We start from the raw sequence: 22,653 nt of genomic DNA on the forward strand, positions 1-22,653 counted from the left end.
CCCATTGGCTTCCTGTATCTTTTCTCCTCTCCTCCATATCCCCTGCCCTCCTCTTAATCAGTTCCTACTTCCTCCATCTACACCTTCTCTCTCCCCCCTTCTCCTTTCTACTCCTTCATCCACTCTCTCTTCCATCATCTTCTCTCTTCATCTGTATGCTTCCTTTGCATCTCATCCTCTCCCTTTCATTCTCCCTCTCTCTCTCTCTCTCCTCTCTTTCATTCTCCCTCTCTCTCTCTGTCTCTCTCCTCTCTTTCATTCTCCCCCTCTCTCTCTCTCTCTCTCTCTCTCTCTCTCTCTCTCTCTCTCTCTCTCTCTCTCTCTCTCTCCTCTCTTTCTCCCTGTCCCCCTCTCTCTCTCTCTTTCTCCCTGTCCCTCTCTCTGTGTAGTTCCCTGTAGGGGGTCTGCCACGGCAGAGTTTCCAGAGTGAGTGGAGTTCTGCTCTTCTCTTCTGCATGGCTGGCCAGGCCCTGTTCGGCCTGGGGCTCCTTCTCCCCGTCTGGCCAGCTGGTGGGACAGGGCTTGCTGTCCCCTTTACACCCCACAGGGAGAGAGGGGGAGGGAGCGAGCAGCCCACTAGGGCGAGAGGGAGGAAAGGAGGGAGGAAGAGGGGTGAGGGAATGTTCATGACTCTCTCTGTATTTTCTGGTGCTGAATTGGAGTGGAGGTGTGTGTGGGTTTTTTGGGGGGGTGGTGGGGTGACCGACATCTGATGGTCTTGTCAGTGTGTCATAGAGCATTTGACAACATTGATCTTATATGAATGTGCCACACACACACACACGCACACACACATGATTTAAAAAAAGGGTGCAAACACAGAAAAGACGGGGTTGTAAAGAAGCTGAAGCAGCAGCACAAAGCTCCCTCGTCTGCGGTGCAAAGTTATATGAAGGGCATCTGGCAGGCCGAGAGCAGAGAGCAGAGTGACAGCGCGCGTGATGGCTCCGCCCGATAAACACAAACCGGCAAATGAAAGGCTCTCTGCTCGCCATCATCCCCTGTCACAATGCAATTACTGAACAGACTGATAGCAAGATAGAGGCCCACAGCTAACGGGAATGATAAAAGTATTGACTGATTTGATTGAATGATTAAAATAATGCAGACATAAAATGGAGGGGAAAAAGGATGACTGAGAAAAGGAGGGAGGGGAGGGAGGGAGAGAAAAAGGGAAGATGGAGAGAGGGAAGGAGAGGGAGCTGTTGAGAATGAGGCTTTGTAGATGAGGCGATGCTTCTGTCTTGTGTGTTTGGAGAGGGAGGAGAGGGAGGGGGAGAGACTAACTCTCTCTAGGGGTCTTTTGCTTTTATTTTGGGTTCTTGTCCTCTTTTTGTCTCATCTTTCATTCTCTGATTTTTCTCTCTCTCTCTTTTCAGATTGCCATTTGTGCTGACGTGAAGGAAGTTCTGTTATCAGATGGGAACGAGAAGGCTATTCAGAGTATCCTCCTCTCTCTCACTCCATCAGAGACCCAAACACAGCACTCAGCCCTGGGTCATTAGCAACCCCATAGAGACACTGTGTGTGCGTGAGCATTTGTGGGCATGTTGGTTGTCTGTATATGTGTGTGTCTGTGTTTTTTCTTACAAGGTCAGAGAATATTACAGTTGTCTGAGAATGTGAGGGAATGTGCATTTTCACAAAGACACACTCGGCACTCTGGTGCCCAATATCACTTAGAATCCAGCAAAATGTCCCTTCCATACCATTTCAATCCATCCTTCTACAGTTGTGTTATATGAGTGATTGAAAGTGGTCGGTAAGACCTTGCCCCATTTGAGTGAAATAATTGCATACTATCTCAAAGTATCTCCAAATGCATGTCTTTTCAACTCCCTCTCAGGGCCAAAGCCACAATGCTAGATGACTGAGCATTTAATTCAATTCAATTAAATTCAATTCAATAAAGGGGCATTCCATACAAGATTGTCACAAAGATATTTCTAATGTTTTGGATCTTCCTGAAATGAAATCCATAGAAAGGCCATTGGTGGAAGGATGCTTGGCATACCTTCCAAATCTGTATCCAAAATAGTTATTGGGAAAGAACTAATTAAAGTTGAGAAATGTGTGACATTTTAGTCTTACCCAGGCCTCCTTTAAGACACTACAATGATGGATGACTCTAGACGCTAGCAAGACATTCTAGGTGTCATTTAAATCTGTACAGTGTGCTCTGAAATTTGAGTAGTCTTTAAATGTAAATATCATAAAATTACCCTTTATATATATATATATATATATATATATATATATATATATATATATATATATATATATATTGTTATATGTAACACATACTCTACAAGAACAGCACATTTCCAGAGTGGGCTCTGTGCTGCATTTGTTAAATGTTATCATAGGATCAGATCCAGGTCGGAGTTGTTGGGGGCATATTGTTGTTGAGCAACTGGACTGCTTCATTGATTAATGTGACTTTCCTTCTGTTTGTTTTGCTTGGGGCAACGGAACGGCCTACCTAGAGGTAATGTGTCTCGTGCCCCTTCACCTGTACCCACACTGCCAGCTCCCTGCTCTCTCATTGGTTTGCACTGATGGCTCCTTGCACTCTCATTGGTTAGCGCTGTCTACCCACCCTCCCCAGCCCTCTCTTCTCAATTGTACCAACGTGATAAAGAGAAATCTGTGGCTTTTACAAAAGAAGGAAACCTACACACACTAAGCTTGGACAAAATACATGGTTCAGATTTAGCTGAAGAACTGCTCACCACAATGAGACGTCATTGAATATCACGGAGGCTGTAACAATAGCATCGCTGGGCCTCTGATGACGGAAACGTACACAATTCAGAGTTGACTGCAGCTTTGTTTAAAGAGAAAAGAAAGAGGTTGGCGGGAAAGGCAGCCACAGAGATGGACAATCAGCTGTGTTGCCCAATAGGCCACTTTCACAACATTCACAGGCTTTTTCCCCGAGATACTATTTTTGTGTAGTCGTTCTCATAATAGAAATAGATGGAATGGTGTGATAAGTGTGAGAAAAGAGAAAGAATGGAGAGAAATAGATGAGCAGATATGGCTATTGAGAGTGGATGAAATAGAATAGGAGTTTCTCTCAATCAACACAACATGTACAGTAAGTACCCTCTCAAAGTCGCTTTTTCACGTTCCTAGTGTAAATATGTAGCAACTAGCATATATTATTATTTAACCGTGCCTCGCACGTACACATTGTGCCATACAGCCGCGCGTACACTGTAGCTCCCTTCAGTAACCACGAGCACAACCGTTCCTTGATTTTAACTGGCGGCTTTATTCTAATAATATAATAATAATAATATATGCCATTTAGCAGACGCTTTTATCCAAAGCGACTTACAGTCATGCGTGCATACATTCTACGTATGGGTGGTCCCGGGGATCGAACCCACTACCCTGGCATTACAAGCGCCATGCTCTACCAACTGAGCTACACAGGACCACACCTTCCGTGAGAACTATAAAGTAAATGAAAAATACAGTTAAGCACACTCTTACAACCTTATCTTACGAGTGACTTATTAGCTTGGTATAACTCTGAAGTGCTTACATACATAACAGTTTAACCGGCGTTATAACAGGTTCAGATTAACACATGAATAAAGGAACAAATACCTCATTGGCTGCTTATTACAGAAGGGAGGAAATCAAACTTCACACTTATTATTCCTGGCATGAATTCACACTTCATCCTAACATACTCTTCAACCTTTATGAACTACTCCCGATGACATGAAAACTTAGCTAACGCAGCGCAGGATTGCCTTCCCTCCAAAGGTGTGTTGCTACAATAACGATCCCCGTTACAACAGTATTAGCTACGTAGTTCCGCTTGCATTATCATTTCCCCCGCACAGCGGACACATAAACAATTCAAACAAAAGACCACGAGATAACCTGTAAGTCTAACTGTCAGTTACGTACACATTGTGCCATACAGCCGCGCGTACACATTGTGCCATACAGCCGCGCGTACACATTGTGCCATACAGCCGCGCGTACACATTGTGCCATACAGCCGCGCGTACACATTGTGCCATACAGCCGCGCGTACACATTGTGCCATACAGCCGCGCGTACACATTGTGCCATACAGCCGCGCGTACACATTGTGCCATACAGCCGCGCGTACACATTGTGCCATACAGCGCGCGTACACATTGTGCCATACAGCCGCGCGTACACATTGTGCCATACAGCCATTGTGCCATACAGCGCGCGTACACATTGTGCCATACAGCCGCGCGTACACATTGTGCCATACAGCCGCGCGTACACATTGTGCCATACAGCCGCGCGTACACATTGTGCCATACAGCCGCGCGTACACATTGTGCCATACAGCCGCGCGTACACATTGTGCCATACAGCCGCGCGTACACATTGTGCCATACAGCCGCGCGTACACATTGTGCCATACAGCCGCGCGTACACATTGTGCCATACAGCCGCTCGTACAGTAGACACACGCTCACCAAGCACCCTCACTCCTGACTTGAATTACAAACTGAAAATTGTTGATCATTGTTTGATTCATGAATGTTGGCTGCTTCCCCCCTGTGTGACGACCCAGAAGGACAAATATTCTTCAGCTTACACACCCAGAACAGACAAATAAATGCACTACTAGGAATATGAGTATCTACTTACTGTATAGATTAATGTGTTTATATGAGAACCTGTTGAATTCTTGAGTGCTTGTTAAGTGTTACGTTATTTCTGAATCCCTGTCGGTTCAAGTACTGTATTTGTGTGAGTGACTGAGAGAGTGTGTACAAGCCTGTTAGGGTTGACCTTCATTTGAATTGACCCCAACCAAACCTGTTACACCACTGTATGTGCATGGCTGTTACAGCGTGTGTGTGTGTGTGTGTGTGTGTGTGTGTGTGTGTGTGTGTGTGTGTGTGTGTGTGTGTGTGTGTGTGTGTGTGTGTGTGTGTGTGTGTGTGTGTGTGTGTGTGTGTGTGTGTGTGTGTGTGCACCACTTGGCAGTGTGTAGGATGACCTCTCCCCCAGTGCGGTGGTACTGATGAGATTACCCTGTAAGCTCCTCTCCTCCTCAGCCCATGATCCCAGTGTGCTGACTCTCTTACTACACAGACCTGCCCTGTGTGTGTATGATGTCTGTCCGAACATTTGTGTGTGTGTGTTGTCTGTCCTGAACATGTGTGTGTGTGTGCATGCATGTGTATGTGTAAGGCCCCATCCCTTTGATCTAGGATTGGCTCTCCATCCATCCAGCAGAGACCTCTCCCTCTCTCCCCCCTCCCCCTCTCTTTCCTCTTCGCGCTCTAGATTGGATTTGCTACAGCTTTTTGCTGCTTTAAAGACAGATAAATCCTAATTGAATTGCCTCAGCACCGGCCCTCCAGACAGTGTATTAATAGACCGGTTGACATCAATCAGCCTGTGTGTCATAGTGGTGATGTGGTGAGCTCCTCTCAGGCGTAGGCTACAGGTTAAAAGCCTTCTGATTGATCTGCTGGCCTCCATTAAGCCCTGCCCTGCCCTGCCCTGCCCTGCCCTGCCCTGCCCTGCCCTGCCCTGCCCTGCCCTGCCCTGCCCTGCTCTGCTCTGCCCTGCTCTGCTCTGCCCTGCCCTGCCCTGCCCTGCCCTGCCCTGTTCTGTTCAGGTCTGTTCTGTTCTGTTCTGTTCTTCTCTGCTCATTTCTGCTCTGTCCTGTCAAGTATCTGTCAGCCTCTCACTTTGCCCCCGGAGTTCAGGGATGGTGTGTGTGTGCGTGCTTGCGTGCCCACAGCTGATAAGTTACCACCAAAGACCCCAAACCTGCCTAATAAAATGCTAGATCATGTCAGTAGCTGCATGTGACTAATGTTAGTTGTGAATGTGAGATGTTTAGTTGTAACCTTAACCAGGTCACCAGATGTGCGTGGAGTCATCGAGAGAAACAGGCAGGCCGGTGTCTTTGGCTCCACAGATGTTTCCAGCAGGTGAGACGTTTATCTGATAACACCTCCCTCTCTCACACCTCTCAAATCTCTCTATCACTATTACTTTAATGAAATCCATATATGGGTTCAGCTCAATAAGTCACCTCAGTTATCATCACTGTGGAACAGTCTCATTCTTATTCCCATGTAAAATAGACTTTTGAGTGACTAAAATATCACCCATAATATTTTTGGTGGATAGAAATCTCCCCCAAAAAAAATGTAGTAAGTCATTTTTCTCATGGCTTACAACCAGGAATGTTTGAAAAGAGGCTGGCATTGACTGACATCTCTTTGAAACGCCTATGTCAAGAAACTTGGATGCAGTGTTGCAGTAAAATCATCTCAAGCAAATGTGGTGAAACACAAAGCAACTCAAACAACATGGAAATTGCATCAATGATGTCAACTTTTTTAAACATCCCCCATTTGGTATGTCTCTTGTGATGCCATTCACAGCAGCACTGACTGATGTGTTGACATGACAACTACCTCAGACTTTTGAACAAACCTTCCCTCCCTTTTGTTCCATGCTGGCTGAAGACCTAGCTAGCCGGTAACTAGCTAACACCAGACACAGATGAAGACCTAGCTAGCCGGTAACTAGCTGACACCAGACACAGATGAAGACCTAGCTAGCCGGTAACTAGCTAACACCAGACACAGATGAAGACCTAGCTAGCCGGTAACTAGCTAACACCAGACACAGATGAAGACCTAGCTAGCCGGTAACTAGCTAACACCAGACACAGATGAAGACCTAGCTAGCCGGTAACTAGCTAACACCAGACACAGGTGAAGACCTAGCTAGCCGATAACTAGCTAACACCAGACACAGATGAAGACCTAGCTAACACCAGACACAGATGAAGACCTAGCTAACACCAGACACAGATGAAGACCTAGCTAACACCAGACACAGATGAAGACCTAGCTAGCCGGTAACTAGCTAACACCAGACACAGATGAAGACCTAGCTAACACCAGACACAGATGAAGACCTAGCTAGCGGGTAACTAGCTAACACCAGACACAGATGAAGACCTAGCTAACACCAGACACAGATGAAGACCTAGCTAACACCAGACACAGATGAAGACCTAGCTAGCCGGTAACTAGCTAACACCAGACACAGATGAAGACCTAGCTAGCCGGTAACTAGCTAACACCAGACACAGATGAAGACCTAGCTAGCCGGTAACTAGCTAACACATTTCTCCTTTGCCAAGATAATCCATCCACCTGACAGTTGTGGCATATTAAGAAGCTGATTAAACAGCCTGGTCAGCCTGGGGCAATAAAAAGCCACTCTAAAATGTGGAGTTTTGTCACACAACACAATGCTTTTTGTGACAAAATATCTTGTTTAAAACGGGAACGTTTTTTATCCAAAAAATAAAAGAGCACCCCCTATCTCGAAGAAGTTAAATTTGGTAAGAGAATATCATGTTACCATTGGTGTATTAAAATGAGAGTGATGTCACCGTATCTCCTTAATAATCCACCTCCTGAATCCAAGTGTTTGACATGGGGGAGGGGACCAGTAACTTTATGATCAAACTTTATCAATGTAGAAGCAACAGTCATTTTTCACACTTTGGTCATCATACTGGTTTCATCCAAATATCATCACATTTCATGAAAACATGATTCTGATTGTTCATGACCTTTTAAGGCAAATAGTTAATAGTCTAGGTTAGAGTTAGCCATGCTTAACTGCTGCTGTTGGGGAGTCAGGGCTTATTACATGGTTACGGTATGTAAACCTCAAGGTATCACCCGTCCTGATTGAGGTAGAGGTAAAGGAGGTGTGTCTGTGTGTGTAAATTTATCAAAGTAGAACGATTCGGTCTAATTGGATGTCTTCATCCAGAAACCATCAACAGAAACCCCACGTCACCAGTCATTCTGTTGTACCCTGGATACAGGGATAGTTCTAGCTGAAAAACACCATTCATTACCTCCCTAAAAAGTAATTTTGTCGTTCAGCGATCTCACTTACTTGATCCCAGTCTCCCTCGCTTCCCCTCCTCTACTCTCCCTCCCTCGCTCTTTCCCATGCTCCCTGCACCTCCTCCCTCCCTCGCTCTTTCTCTTGCTCCCTGCACCACCTCCCTCCCTAGCTCTTTCTCTTGCTCCCTGCACCACCTCCCGGCACCACCTCCCTCCCTAGCTCTTTCCCTTGCTCCCTGCACCACCTCCCTCCCTCGCTCTTTCCCTTGCTCCCTGCACCTCCTCCCTCCCTCGCTCTTTCCCTTGCTCCCTGCACCACCTCCCTCCCTCGCTCTTTCCCTTGCTCCCTGCACCTCCTCCCTCCCTCGCTCTTTCCCTTGCTCCCTGCACCACCTCCCTCCCTCGCTCTTTCCTTTGCTCCCTGCACCACCTCCCTCCCTCGCTCTTTCCCTTGCTCCCTGCACCACCTCCCTCCCTCGCTCTTTCCCTTGCTCTTTCTCTTGCTCCCTGCACCACCTCCCTCTCTCGCTCTTTCCCTTGCTCCCTGCACCACCTCCCTCTCTCGCTCTTTCCCTTGCTCCCTGCACCAGCTCCCTCCCTCGCTCTTTCCCTTGCTCCCTGCACCAGCTCCCTCCCTCGCTCGTTCCCTTGCTCCCTGCACCACCTCCCTCCCTCGCTCTTTCCCTTGCTCCCTGCACCACCTCCCTCCCTCGCTCTTTCCCTTGCTCTTTCTCTTGCTCCCTGCACCAGCTCCCTCCCTCGCTCTTTCCCTTGCTCTTTCCCTTGCTCCCTGCACCAGCTCCCTCCCTCGCTCTTTCCCTTGCTCCCTGCACCAGCTCCCTCCCTCGCTCTTTCCCTTGCTCCCTGCACCACCTCCCTCCCTCGCTCTTTCTCTTGCTCCCTGCACCACCTCCCTCCCTCGCTCTTTCCCTTGCTCTTTCCCTTGCTCCCTGCACCAGCTCCCTCCCTCGCTCTTTCCCTTGCTCCCTGCACCACCTCCCTCCCTCGCTCTTTCCCTTGCTCCCTGCACCACCTCCCTCCCTCGCTCTTTCCCTTGCTCCCTGCACCACCTCCCTCCCTCGCTCTTTCCCTTGCTCCCTGCACCGCCTCCCTACCTCGCTCTTTCCCTTGCTCCCTGCACCTCCACCCTCCCTCGCTCTTTCCCTTGCTCCCTGCACCACCTCCCTCCCTCGCTCTTTCCCTTGCTCCCTGCACCACCTCCCTCCCTCCTCCTCGTGTATTTACACGGGATGATGAAGTGAAAAAGTAAACGTATAATTAGCCTGCATTACTTTGATTGTTTTCTTTTCAGATTAAACCTCCTGTCAGAACGCACGGTTTGAGAGGGGTGAAGGTCGCCCCGCGATTGGATGAGGGGGGATTGCTTTTCTCAAGTCACTGAATAAAAAGCAGGCGCGGGCCCCCTGCCGGGAGATGAGATTGTATTTCCACAAGACATAATTTTTGTTTACTGAGTGTTAATAATGGTTTATTAATAATCCCATTTGGCTGTCTGGGGCCTGGACCCGATCTCTTGAGAGAGAGAGAGACAGAGAGACAGACGGAGACAGAGAGAAAAAAAAAGAGTCAAGTGTTTAACTGGCTGAAGAGATGGGGAGATGGAAAGGAGAAGGAAGGAAGGAAGACGTAGTGACCACAGGCGGGGCGTGGATAGTGTATAGGAGGGGGCTGTCAGGAGCTAGGGCTAGAGACTGTACAATAACATTAATAGCAGGAGCAGCCCTTGCGGTACAATAGAGTAGTACTGATGAAGCTCCTGTAGACATGGAGAGTACCTGTCAGTGGTCACAGCAGTCATAGTACTAGCAGTGGGATTCCTGGGCTGAGACAATCGAGCTGTTGATTTCAGGTGTCATGTCAGATAGGGCTCTCTCTGAGAGGTCTGACGAGGTGTGTTTTACCTCTGTGCACTGAGGCACACACACAGTGGGGGGCGTTGAGACGCCAGGAGACAACACACTGAGAAGGGAAGAAAGGAGAGAGGAAAGGAGCAGGACAAAGGGAAAGGGAGCATAACTTATGTTTAATGGAGAATGAGCATATTTGTACCTGATTGTATGTCCGTAAACGATAGTTAGTTACCCTACAGTATAATAATATAATAATATATGCCATTTAGCAGACGCTTTTATCCAAAGCGACTTACAGTCATGTGTGCATACATTCTACGTATGGGTGGTCCCGGGGATCGAACCCACTACCTCGGCGTTACAAGCGCCATGCTCTACCAACTGAGCTACAGAAGGACCCCATGTTACTCTCCCCTAAGCCCTTTGCCATTCTAAAAATACTCCAGTATCCCTGCACATTTTAAATGTGGTATTGGCACTGACCCTGTATATAGCTTCCTCTCATATTTCTCATGTTTTCTTTATTATATACAATAGCAGTCAAAATAACATATAATAATAACATACATAAATAACCTATGGAATCATGTAGTAACCAAAAAAGTGTTAGACAAATCCAAATATATTTGAGATTCTTCAAAATAGCCACCCTTTGTCTTGATGACAGCTTTGCACACTCTTGGCATTCTCTCAACCAGCTTCACCTGGAATGCTTTTCCAACAGTCTTGAAGGAGTTCCCACATATGCTGAGCACTTGTTGGCTGCTTTTACTTCACTCTGCTGTCCAACTCATCCCAAACCATCTCAATTGGGTTGAGGTCGGGTGATTGTGGAAGCCAGGTCATCTGATGCAGCACTCCATCACTCTCCTTCTTGGTCAAATAGCCCTTACACAGCCTATAGGTGTGTTGGGTCATTGTCCTGTTGAAAAACAAATAATAGTCCCAATCAGCGCAAACCAGGTGGGATGGTGTATCGCTGCAGAATGCTGTGGTAGCCATGCTGGCTAAGTGTGCCTTGAATTCTAAATAAATCACTGACAGTGTCACCAGCAAAGCAGAGAGACTCTTGTTTTGTGGGTACTATTTAATGAATCTGTCAGTTGAGGACTTGTGAGATGTCTGTTTCTCAAACTAGACATTCTAATGTACTTGTCCTCTTGCTCAGTTGTGCACCGGGGTCTCCCACTCGTTCTATTCTGGTTAGAGCCAGTTTGCACTGTTCTGTGAAGGGAGTAGTACACAGCGTTGTACGGGATCTTCAGTTTCTTGACAGTTTCTCGCATGGAATAGCCTTCATTTCTCAGAACAAGAATAGACTGACGAGTTTCAGAAGAAAGTTCTTTGTTTCTGGCCATTTTGAACCTTTACTCGAACCCACAAATGCTGATGCTCCAGATACTCAAACTAGTCTCAACTAGTCTTATTGCTGCTTAATCAGAACAACAGTTTTCAGCTGTGCCTACATAATTGCAAAAGGGTTTTCTAATGGTCAATTAGCCTTTTAAATTGATAAACTTGGATTAGCTAACACAACGTGCCATTGGAACACAGGAGTGATGGTTGCTGATAAAGGGCCTCTGTCTGCCGTTTCCAGCTACAATAGTCATTTACAACATGAACAATGTCTACACTGTATTTCTGATCAATTTGATGTTATTTTAATGGACAAAAAAATAGCTTATCTTTCAAAAACGAGGACATTTCTAAGTGACCCCAAACTTTTGAACGGTGGTGTATATACTGAACAAAAATATACTGAACAAAACTTTTAACACAACATTCAACAATTTTACTGAGTTACAGTTCATACAAGGAAGTCAGTCATTTGAAATAAATTAATTAGGCCCTAAACTATGGATTCCACATTACTGGGTAGGGGCGCAGCCATGCATGGGCCTGGGAGGGCATAGGCCCACCCACTTGGGAGCCAGGAACACCCACTGGGGAGCCAGGCCTTGCCAATCAAAATGATTTTTTTTCCCACAAAAGAGCTTTATTACAGACATAAATACTCTTCAACTTTCCGGGTTGCTGGTCTCACACGATCCCGCAGGTGAAGAAGCTGGATGTGGAGGTCCTGGGCTGGCATGGTTACACGTGGTGTGCGGTTGTGAGGCCGGTTGGACATACTGCCAACTTCTCTAAAATTACGTTGGAGGTGGCATATGGTAGAGAAATTAACATTAAATTCCCTGACAACAGCTCTGGTGGCCATTCCTGCAGTCAGCATGCCAATTCCACACTCCACCAAAGCTTGAGAAATCTGTGGCATTGTGTTCTGTGACCAAAGTCTACATCTTAGAGAGCCTTTTCTGATCCCCAACATAAGGTGCACCTGTGTAATGATCATGATGTTTAAACAGTGTTTTCATATGCCACACCTTTCAAGTGGATGGATTATCTTGGCAACGGAGAACTGCTCTCTAACCAGGATGTAAACAAAGTTGTCCACAAAATTGGAGAGAAATAATATGTGTCTATATGGATATTTTTTTTCAGCTCATGAAACATGGGACCAACACTTTACGTGTTGCGTTTATATTTTGTTCAGTGTATGTTCAGTGTATATATATATATATATTCGTTTTTTAAGGAATTACTTTTATTAGGTATACTATTTTTATATTGATTATTGCACTGTTGTGTAGAGCTTGAAAGTTAAGCATTTCACAGTACTTTTGCATGTGACAATAAAACTTGAACTTCTACCCATCCTACAGAGTGGTCAGGTGGGACTGTGAAACAGATGTCACAGCGCTGGAGGGACACTTTGACATCGTCATGTGCGCAGACTGGTAGGTACAGCCGCCAATGACCCCTGATGCCCCTGGCGAGTTGCAAGCGGGCTGTCGGCTGGGCACACCCACGAAGTTCACAACTTATACCCCTCTACACACACACACACACACACACACACACACACACACACACACACACACACACACACACACACACACACACACACGTACATACATACTGTACATACATACAGACGTACCTCGTGGCAGACTGACGTGGCTACTTTATTATTTCTGCTCCTGTGACAGTTATCAGAAGGGCTCCATCAGACAGCCCCTCTCCCCAGGTTATTTCCCCTAGGTTGACTCCGAGAGGCATTTCCATTTTGACAAAATTGCCTATTTTTCATGCTTGGCGTCCCAGCAAATGGATGACTTAGGCAAATTGCAAATAATTACGCCTTGGCGAAAAAGAGAGAGAGATGAGGAGAGAGCGAAAGACAGAGAGAGAATGAAAGGGAAAGGGAGTGGGGGAATAGAAAGGAGCAACACAAACATCTCAATTAGCTCCAGCTCCTTAACACAGATCTTAGTGCTGATCAGGAAATGAAGAGCTCTCCCTTTCTCTCTCTTTCTCCCTCGCTCTCCTCTCATCATCTCAACTCAGTCCCATATCTATTTCTGTGTGTTTGCTTTCCCCTCTCCTCTGTCTCTCCTGCTCTCTGTCCATCCCGTTGATGTCAACTTTTTGGGGTCAGCTTTTTGTAGAGCCCAAAACGTAATCTTGTGGTTTCTCACGTTGTTTAGTTATACAGACTGGATTCAAATATGTACAATATTTTCAAATATATGAAATGTACTTGAAGGCCCTGAGACATCTTTATCCAACATACCTCTAGATCAGGAAATGGACTATCTGGAATTCCTGTCGCTCAGTCTTCCTCAACCCACTCAATGTAAGGAGCGCTATAGCTAACTCAAGTGTAAGTGTAGCTGTGAATAATCCAGAAAAAGAGGGGATACTCTAATGACAGGGATCCTATGATAAAGATTCTTCCTGGTTCTTACACCTCACTTCTAGTCTCCATCATCAATCTACACCATCTGTCTGCCACTCACATAGAGTAGAACGAGCTAGAAATCCCTCCAAAAGTGTCAAACGCTTGACCTGTGCCCACCCAGGAGGGGAACATGGCTCTCAGCCCGTCTCATTTCTATGATACGTTTATGACCTCCTAGATAAGTGGAGCATTAGGAAAGTTAGCATTATTCTAATGTCACACAGATTTCAGGTAATGGGCAGGTGAAATGAACAGCTGTACAGAGTGGGTAATAGGGGATACTTTGTGTGGTGTGTGTGTGCGTGTGGTGTGTGTGCGTGTGTCTGTGTGCGTGTCTGTGCGTGCCTCTGTGTTGATGCATAATTTTTTCATGTGTGTGTGTTTGCATAAGTGTGTGTATGTCAGTGTATGTTTGTGAGTGCATCATTGTGTAAGTGTGTGTGTCTGCCTGGTGTGGAAGTGGCCGTTTCGACTGTCGCTCTGTGCGCCGGGCGACCGGGTGTGTAATTGTCGTGGTCAGGAACGAGACAGAGTGATGGCTGAGCGATTAACGAGCGGAGCGCGGCAGGCTGACGATCACCTGCGAAAAGGTCAACAGCCACACTTCTCCTCCAATTAATTATAGTCTTTCAGACAATGGCGCTGCAGCAGAGAGCCCACTGACTGCTGGAGGAGAGAACAGACCTCTCACATACAGATATACTGTACACACACGTATGCACACAGTCACGCGCACGTACACACGCACTCGCACAAACGCAGACAATCACACATTCACACATACATGGAGAGTGGACGCTGACTGAGGAGAGAGACATGTACAGATACAGAAACACATGGAAACATACTGCACACATGTATAGCAGGAAGAATGACACTGCAGAAGGCATGTGGTGTTTGGTGGAGCTTGTGACCTAAGAGGTTGAAATAGAATTGGCTTTGTGGATTGTTCAGTTAAGGGAGGGAATGATCATGAAAAGAACTATCTGTAGCCAAATGTTGTCTTTAGGGTGCATAGAATGAGACACCTGCTCACACAGACAGCATATGTGAAGAGGTGTGTTTGTGTGCGTGTGTGTGTGTGTGTGTGTGTGTGTGTGTGTGTGTGTGTGTGTGTGTGTGTGTGTGTGTGTGTGTGTGTGTGTGTGTGTGTGTGTGTGTGTGTGTGTGTGTGTGTGTGTGTGTGTGTGTGTGTGTGTGTGTGTGTGTGTGTGTGTGTGTGTGTGTGTGGCACTGTAGAAGAAGAAAATGATCACACATTGGTGTGTTGCTGTGCTGGGATTCCCACAGAGAGCGTGTGTGTGTGTGTGTGTGTGAGACTATGTCTGCTTGGCGACTAGGACACTGGCACGTCTACTGGCTCCTCTAAGCTGCCCATGTGTGGGCATGAAGATAAAGCCCTTTGTGTGTTCACCATTGCTCGGTGTGTGTGTCATCATTGTGTCTTATACAGTCACACACACAGTCTATTTTGTATCCTTTTTGAATCTCTGTTCTCCATTTATCCAAGACTGATAATTGACCCTACTTTGTTATATACATCCACCTGTGAGTAAGCCAGGTGTACGTGTTTGTGTGTCTGTGTCAATGCGTGCGTGTGTGTGCGTGTGCGTGTGTGTGTGTGTGTGTGTGTGTGTGTGTGTGTGTGTGTGTGTGTGTGTGTGTGTGTGTGTGTGTGTGTGTGTGTGTGTGTGTGTGTGTGTGTGTGTGTGTGTGTGTGTGTGTGTGTGTGTGTGTGTGTGTGTGTGTGTGTGTGTGTGCAAGGACTGGGGTGGGCTTACTTTTTAGAAATCCCTTTCATTTCACAAAAAGCATTGCATCAGCCGCAGCCACAGAAGAATTAGTGATATGCAATAAACAAATAACACAATGCAACATCTGTAAAAAAAAAAAAAAAAAAAAAAGCCTGGCTCAAAAAAGGGAGGGTTTTTACTCTAATCGTCAGTAGCGTCAATCATCTGATTAGAGTAAGCAGCTAAGCAACACCCTATGATTTTCCACCAGTCATTTAGTAAATGCCTTCCTGTCACTGTGTCCTAATGGGTCAATGGATCCTTCAGGTTTCACTGTACAGATGAAGTTAATGCTGCCAGGATTAGTCCAGATTTAGTGCGGAAGTCGGGTCATAGCCACAGTCCCCTGCCCGTACACACACACACACACACACACACACACACACACACACACACACACACACACACACACACACACACACACACACACACACACACACACACACACACACACACACACACACACACACACACACACACACACAGATCACACCTCAAGCTTGGTCAAATGACACACACCACAGGGTAACCGTCCTAGATTATCAGCAGTGAGTTTAGTCACTTGTCAGGAATATCTAAGTCACTCACATTCGCTTCTCAGGCCATCCCAAAAGAACCCAGACTACATCCTCAATTGCTCCCTGCACGTGCACGCACACCCATATTCCAGTCCACCCATTTCTGCTCTGTTGTTCTCACCATGTCATCCCTTTTGGCCCCCGGGGCGATAAGAGATGGATCTGGGTTAATATACTTCTGTAATGCACTACTGCTGCTATTTATAGAGCCTTGCTAAGTGGCCTTGTTTTTCTTGGAGCGTCTTGGAGTGCCGGGAGAATACCTAGGACAGGACAGGACAGCTCTGTATCCAATCCAAATAGGCTTTGAGTGGTCAGGATATACTGTAGTGCCCCATAAGGAGACAGATGAGAAGTATTGCGAGTATTATCCAGTCAATGTGTGATACACAGGGACATTGTGATTTGTTCTGTCTATAGAAAAAGAATCCCAAGTAATTATAATTCCATGGTTCCTTTCCTATCATGTTAAGAGAGAGAATGTGTTCCAATAGGCCCAAATTACTTCCTGTTCATGTCTCCCTTTCTCCACTGCGACTGATAGGTAAACGCACTAAATGCCTTTCCATTATATAGCCTTTTCATTAATCAGGTCCTCTGAGCTAAGTGATCAGGAAGGGAAGAGGACAGATAGAGGAGGCTATTAAAGAGTATTGGTAGACATGACAGATGTGGGATTTTAATTTGAACAGTTTCTCACAGCAGGAAAATAATCCTGGAGCAACAGGAAATGTGAATTATTGTGTGGAAAATTATAATTAATGGACAGGAAATATCCTGCAACAACAGGGTGATCAAATTAAGATCCTACGCCTGTAGATGTTATACGTACATTTATATAGAATTTCCTAAATGGATACTTTACTTGATTAGTCTAAGAGAAGATTGGATTGTGTGTGTGTGTGTGTGTGTGTGTGTGTGTGTGTGTGTGTGTGTGTGTGTGTGTGTGTGTGTGTGTGTGTGTGTGTGTGTGTGTGTGTGTGTGTGTGTGTGTGTGTGTGTGTGTGTGTGTGTGTGTGTGTGTGTGTGTGTGTGTGTGTGTCCGTCCGTCCGTCCGTCCGTACGTGTGGGGCGAAAAAGTATTTAGTCAGCCACCAATTGTGCAAGTTCTCCCACTTAAAAAGATGAGAGAGGCCTGTAATTTTCATCATAGGTACACTTCAACTATGACAGACAAAATGATGGGGGGGGGATCCAGAAAATCATATTGTAGGATTTTGTATTTATTTATTTGCAAATTATGGTGGAAAATAAGTATTTGGTCACCTACAAACAATCAAGATGGGGCGAAAAAGTATTTAGTCAGCCAGACCAATTGTGCAAGTTCTCCCACTTAAAAAGTGTGACCAAATACTTATTTTCCACCATAAGCAACAAATTCATTAAAAACCTCATGATCCTCTCCTCCACTCGTTACCTGCAAATGGCCAAGACAAAGTGGTGTCAAAGGACACCAGAAACAAAATAGTAGACCTGCACCAGGCTGGGAAGATTGAATCTGCAATAGGTAAGCAGCTTGGTTTGAAGAAATCAACTGTGGGAGCAATTATTAGCAAATGGAAGACATACAAGACCACTGATAATCTCCCTCGATCTGGGGCTCCACACAAGATCTCACCCCGTGGGGTCAAAATGATCACAAGAACGGTGAGCAAAAATCCCAGAACCGCACGGCGGGACCTAGTGAATGAACTGCAGAGAGCTGGGACCAAAGTAAAGTCGTGTTTGGAGGACAAAGAATGCTGAGTTGCATCCAAAGAACACCATACCTACTGTGAAGCATCTGTTTTTTACTGATCCGTGTAAAGAAAAGAAGAACCATGTATCGTGAGATTTTGGTGAAAACCTCCTTCCATCAGCAAGGGCATTGAAGATGAAACGTGGCTGGGTCTTTCAGCATGACAATGATCCCAAACCACCTCTGAAGGATGTATGTCCTATGTATCCAGTAGAACATCTTTGTATGCCCCAAAATGTCACTGCTCTAGAGGAGATCTGCATAGAGGAATGGGCCAAAATACCAGCAACAGTGTGTGAAAACCTTGTGTAGACTTACAGAAAACGTTTGACCTCTGTCATTGCCAACAAAGGGTATATAACAAACTATTGAGATAAATTTTTGTTATTGACCAAATACTTATTTTCCACCATAATTTGCAAATAAATTCATTAAAAATCCTACAATGTGATTTTCTGGATTTTTTTTTCTCATTTTGTCTGTCATAGTTGAAGTGTACCTATGATGAAAATGACGGGCCTCTCATCTTTTTAAGTGGGAGAACTTGCACAATTGGTGCCTGACTAAATACTTTTTCCCCCCACTGTATGTATGTATGTATGTATGTATGTGTGTGTGTGTGTGTGTGTGTGTGTGTGTGTGTGTGTGTGTGTGTGTGTGTGTGTGTGTGTGTGTGTGTGTGTGTGTGTGTGTGTGTGTGTGTGTGTGTGTGTGTGTGTGTGTGTGTGTGTGTATACAGTCAAGAGTTTGGATACTCATTCAAGGGTTTTTATTTACTTTGACTATTTTCTACATTGTAGAATAATAGTGAAGACATCAAAACTATGAAATAACACATGAAATCATGTAGTAACAAAAAAGTGTTAAACAAATTAAAATATATTTTATTTTTGAGATTCCTCAAAGTAACCACTCTTTGCCTTGATGACAGCTTTGCAAACTCTTGGCATGTTGGGTCCTTGTCCTGTTGAAAGACAAATGATAGATCCACTAAGCTCAAACTAGATGGGATGGCGTATCGCTGCAGAAGGCTGTGGTAGCCATGCTAGCTAAGTGTGCCTTGAATTCTAAATAAATCACCGACAGTGTCACCAGCAAAGCACCCCCACACCATAACACCACCTCCTCCATGCTTCATGGTGGAAACCACACATGTGGAGATCATCCGTTAACGTACTCTGCATCACACGGTAATTGGATCCAAAAATCTCACATTTGGACATCAGGGCAAAGGTCCATTGCCCTGATGTCCATTGCTCGTGTTTCTTGGCCCAAGCAAGTCTCTTCTTTTTATTGGTGTCCTTTAGTAGTGGTTTCTTTTCAGCAATTTGACCATGAAGGCTTGATTTACGCAGTCTCTGAACAGTTGATGTTGAGATGTGTCTGTTACTTGAACTCTGTGAAGCATTTATTTGGGCTGCAATCTGAGGTGCAGTTAACTCTAATGAACGTATCCTCTGCAGCAGAGGTAACTCTGGGTCTTCCTTTCCTGTGGTGGTCCTCATGAGAGCCAGTTTCATCATAGCACTTGATGGTTTTTGCGACTGCAATTGAAGTAACGTTCAAAGTTCTTGAAATGTTACATATTGACTGACCTTCAGGTCTTCAAATAATGGTGGACTGTTCTTTCTCTTTGCTTATTTGAGCTGTTCTTGCCATAATATGGACTTGGTCTTTTACCAAATAGGGCTATCTTCTGGGCTACCCCTACCTTGTCACAACACAACTGATTGGCTCAAATGCATTAAGAAGGAAAGAAATTCCAGAAATGAACTTTTAACAAGGCATACCTGTTAATTGAAATGCATTCCAGGTGACTACCTCTACCATCTTGCACGCCCAATTTTTCAGTTTTTGATTTGTGAAAAAAGTTTGAAATATCCAATAAATGTCATTCCACTTCATGATTGTGTCCCACTTGTTGTTGATTCTTCACAAAAAAATACAGTTTTATATCTTTATGTTTGAAGCCTGAAATGTGGCAAAAGGTCGCAAAGTTCAAGGGGCCCGAATACTTTCGCATGGAACTGTAAATAAATTTGATTTGATTTGGTAGTGAGTGTTGCAAACGAGTACAGACAACTTTTACGTGTTACATGCTTTAGCACTCAGCCGTTCCGTTTTTGTGAGCTTGTGTGGCCTACCACTTCGCGGTGGAGCCATTGTTACTCCTAGACGTTTCCACTTCACAATAACAGCACTAACAGTTGACTGGGGAAGCTGTAGCAGGGCAGAAATTTGACGAACTGACTTGTTGGAAAGGTGGCATCCTATAGCGGTGCCACAAGTCACTGAGCTGTTCAGTAAGGCCATTCTACTACCAATGTTAGTCTGTGGAGATATGATGGCTGTGTGCTCGATTTTATACACCTGTCAGCAATGGTTTTGGTGGAAATAGCCAAATCCACTAGGGGTGTCCACATACTTTTGTATATATAGTGTGTATCAGATAACTGGTGGGTTAGGTTCAGATAAAGAGGAAGTAGTGGAAGTGTCTCGGAGTATGTTTAGAGGGGTGGGGTGCCCCGCTGACTAGGGGAAGGGGACAGAGAGAGTGGCAGAGACCGGGTAGACTGCCCACCCCTCGCCTCCCCTCCCTAAGGCCCAACCTCCATTGTTCAGCAGTGACCCCACCCGCACAAAACAGGAGGGGGTCACCAGTTCACCATATAATGAACCTGATTTGAGGTCAGAGGTCACGACCCCAACGTATGTTAGACGTCGTCATTTCTAAACTCACATTCTTACTCACCACACACACAATCTGCTCCCGTTACAAAAGACAGGTCAATGGAAGCATTATGTCATTGTGGTCAATAGACTAGAAAGTGTTTTTACAAACTCAAACTTGTATAACCTTCACATCTGTGTCCTTACAATGGATTTGTGAAGTGACATTTCTTGTAAAGCAAGAAAATGAGTCTGAAACCATCTTAGATAAGTGCGGGAAGTGATTAGTGGAACAATGAGACTGAAAAAGGAGAGGAAAACTAGAAGCTTTATCTCATCTGTACAAAACAGTACAAGGGCCTTATCATCACCCATCTGCATGAAATCCCTATTCTCTACAGCGGCCTATCCCCTACACATCACCAACTATACCAAAGCCCTGTTCTCTACATGTATTACCTCAGCACACCACATAACACCCACATAGACTAAGGTCGGAGTTCACTCAGGAAGCTGATCTGGTGTTTTCCCATTGGAGGGAGCCAGAGATACCTCAGAGATAGACTATTACTACTGAGCCTTACTGTATCTCCTTCTGCTGGTACAGCCTGCTTCCTGTTACCAGCACAGAGAGGGACTTTCTTTCTCCATAGATGGAGGTCAATGTATCCTTCCACATACAGTACATGTCCCTGAATGTACTCTCACTGTTTCCCAAAGCATTATTAATCCCATCACACTGAGGCTAAGTGCCCACTGTGATGCACTGTCCTGCCCCCTGTTTTGTTACTGAAATCAAGTGTATTTATTTTATTGTTTTATTCCAGTCTGGAATTCTAAACCCATGTCACAATGTTCTTTCTGTGTGTGACACAGTCAGGCCCATCAGTCGGGTCAGTCAGTCAGGCCATGCTGTGCACCGCTCCACTCCATCCTGCTCTGCTCCCCTCCCCTCCATCCTGCACCGCTCCCCTCTGCACCACCCCGCTCCGCTCCCCTCTCCTCCAGCCCGCTCCGCTCCCCTCTCCTCCATCCTGCACCACTCCCATCTGCACCACCCCGCTCCGCTCCCCTCTCCTCCATCCTGCACCGCTCCCCTCTCCTCCATCCCGGTCCGCTCTCCTCCATCCTGCACCGCTCCCCTCTCCTACCTCCCGGTCCGCTCTCCTCCATCCTGCACCGCTCCGCTCTCCTCCATCCCGGTCCGCTCTCCTCCATCCCGCTCCGCTCCCCTCTCCTCCATCCCGCTCCGCTCCCCTCTCCTCCATCCCGCTCCGCTCCCCTCTACTCCATCACGCTCCGCTCCCCTCTCCTCCACCCTGCTCCTCTCCCCTCTCCTCCATCCTGCACCCTTCTCCTCCATCCCGCTCCGCTCCCCTCTACTCCATCACGCTCCGCTCCCCTCTCGTCCAGCCCGCTCCGCTCCCCTCTCCTCCACCCTGCTCCGCTCCCCTCTCCTCCATTCCGCTCCACTCCCCTCTACTCCATCACGCTCCGCTCCCCTCTCCTCCACCATGCTCCGCTCCCCTCTCCTCCATTCCGCTCCGCTCCCCTCTACTCCATCACGCTCCGCTCCCCTCTCGTCCAGCCCGCTCCGCTCCCCTCTCGTCCAGCCCGCTCCGCTCCCCTCTCCTCCACCCTGCTCCGCTCCCCTCTCCTCCATTCCGCTCCACTCCCCTCTACTCCATCACGCTCCGCTCCCCTCCACCCTGCTCCGCTCCCCTCTCCTCCATTCCGCTCCGCTCCCCTCTCCTCCATTCCACTCCCCTCTACTCCATCACGCTCCACTCCCCTCTACTCCATCCCGCTCCACTCCCCTCTACTCCATCCCGCTCCACTCCCCTCTCCTCCATCCCTCTCCTCCAGTCCGCTCCACTCCCCTCTCCTCCAGCCCGCTCCACTCCCCTCTCCTCCATCCTGCACCCCTCTCCTCCATCCCGCTCCGCTCCCCTCTCCTCCATCCCGCTCCGCTCCCCTCTACTCCATCCCGCTCCGCTCCCCTCTACTTCATCACGCTCCGCTCCCCTCCATTCCGCTCCGCTCCCCTCTCCTTCATCCTGCACCCCTCTACTCCATCACGCTCTGCTCCCCTCTACTCCATCCCGCTCCGCTCCCCTCTCCTCCAGCCCGCTCCCCTCTACTCCATCACGCTCCGCTCCCCTCTCCCCCATCCCGCTCCGCTCCCCTCTCACCATCCCGCTCCCCTCTCCTCCAGTCCGGTCCACTCCCCTCTCCTCCATCCCGCTCCACTCCCCTCTCCTCCATCCCGCTCCGCTCCCCTCCACTCCATCACG

The 22,653-nt window shown here is 46.8% G+C and overlaps 1 protein-coding gene across 1 annotated transcript in view; it reads left to right on the forward strand.

Moving 5' to 3' along the window:
• Window positions 1-22,653, forward strand: part of camkmt (calmodulin-lysine N-methyltransferase) — a 190,281-nt gene that overhangs the window by 139,441 nt on the left and 28,187 nt on the right. Inside the window, exons 6-8 of the mRNA XM_046357337.1 lie at window positions 1,380-1,443; window positions 5,888-5,954; window positions 12,502-12,576. Of these exons, the coding sequence (XP_046213293.1) occupies window positions 1,380-1,443; window positions 5,888-5,954; window positions 12,502-12,576 (206 nt within the window). The remainder of the gene's footprint in view (window positions 1-1,379; window positions 1,444-5,887; window positions 5,955-12,501; window positions 12,577-22,653) is intronic.

The sequence above is a fragment of the Oncorhynchus gorbuscha genome, linkage group LG07, assembly GCF_021184085.1.
Source record: "Oncorhynchus gorbuscha isolate QuinsamMale2020 ecotype Even-year linkage group LG07, OgorEven_v1.0, whole genome shotgun sequence".
NCBI lineage: Eukaryota > Metazoa > Chordata > Actinopteri > Salmoniformes > Salmonidae > Oncorhynchus > Oncorhynchus gorbuscha.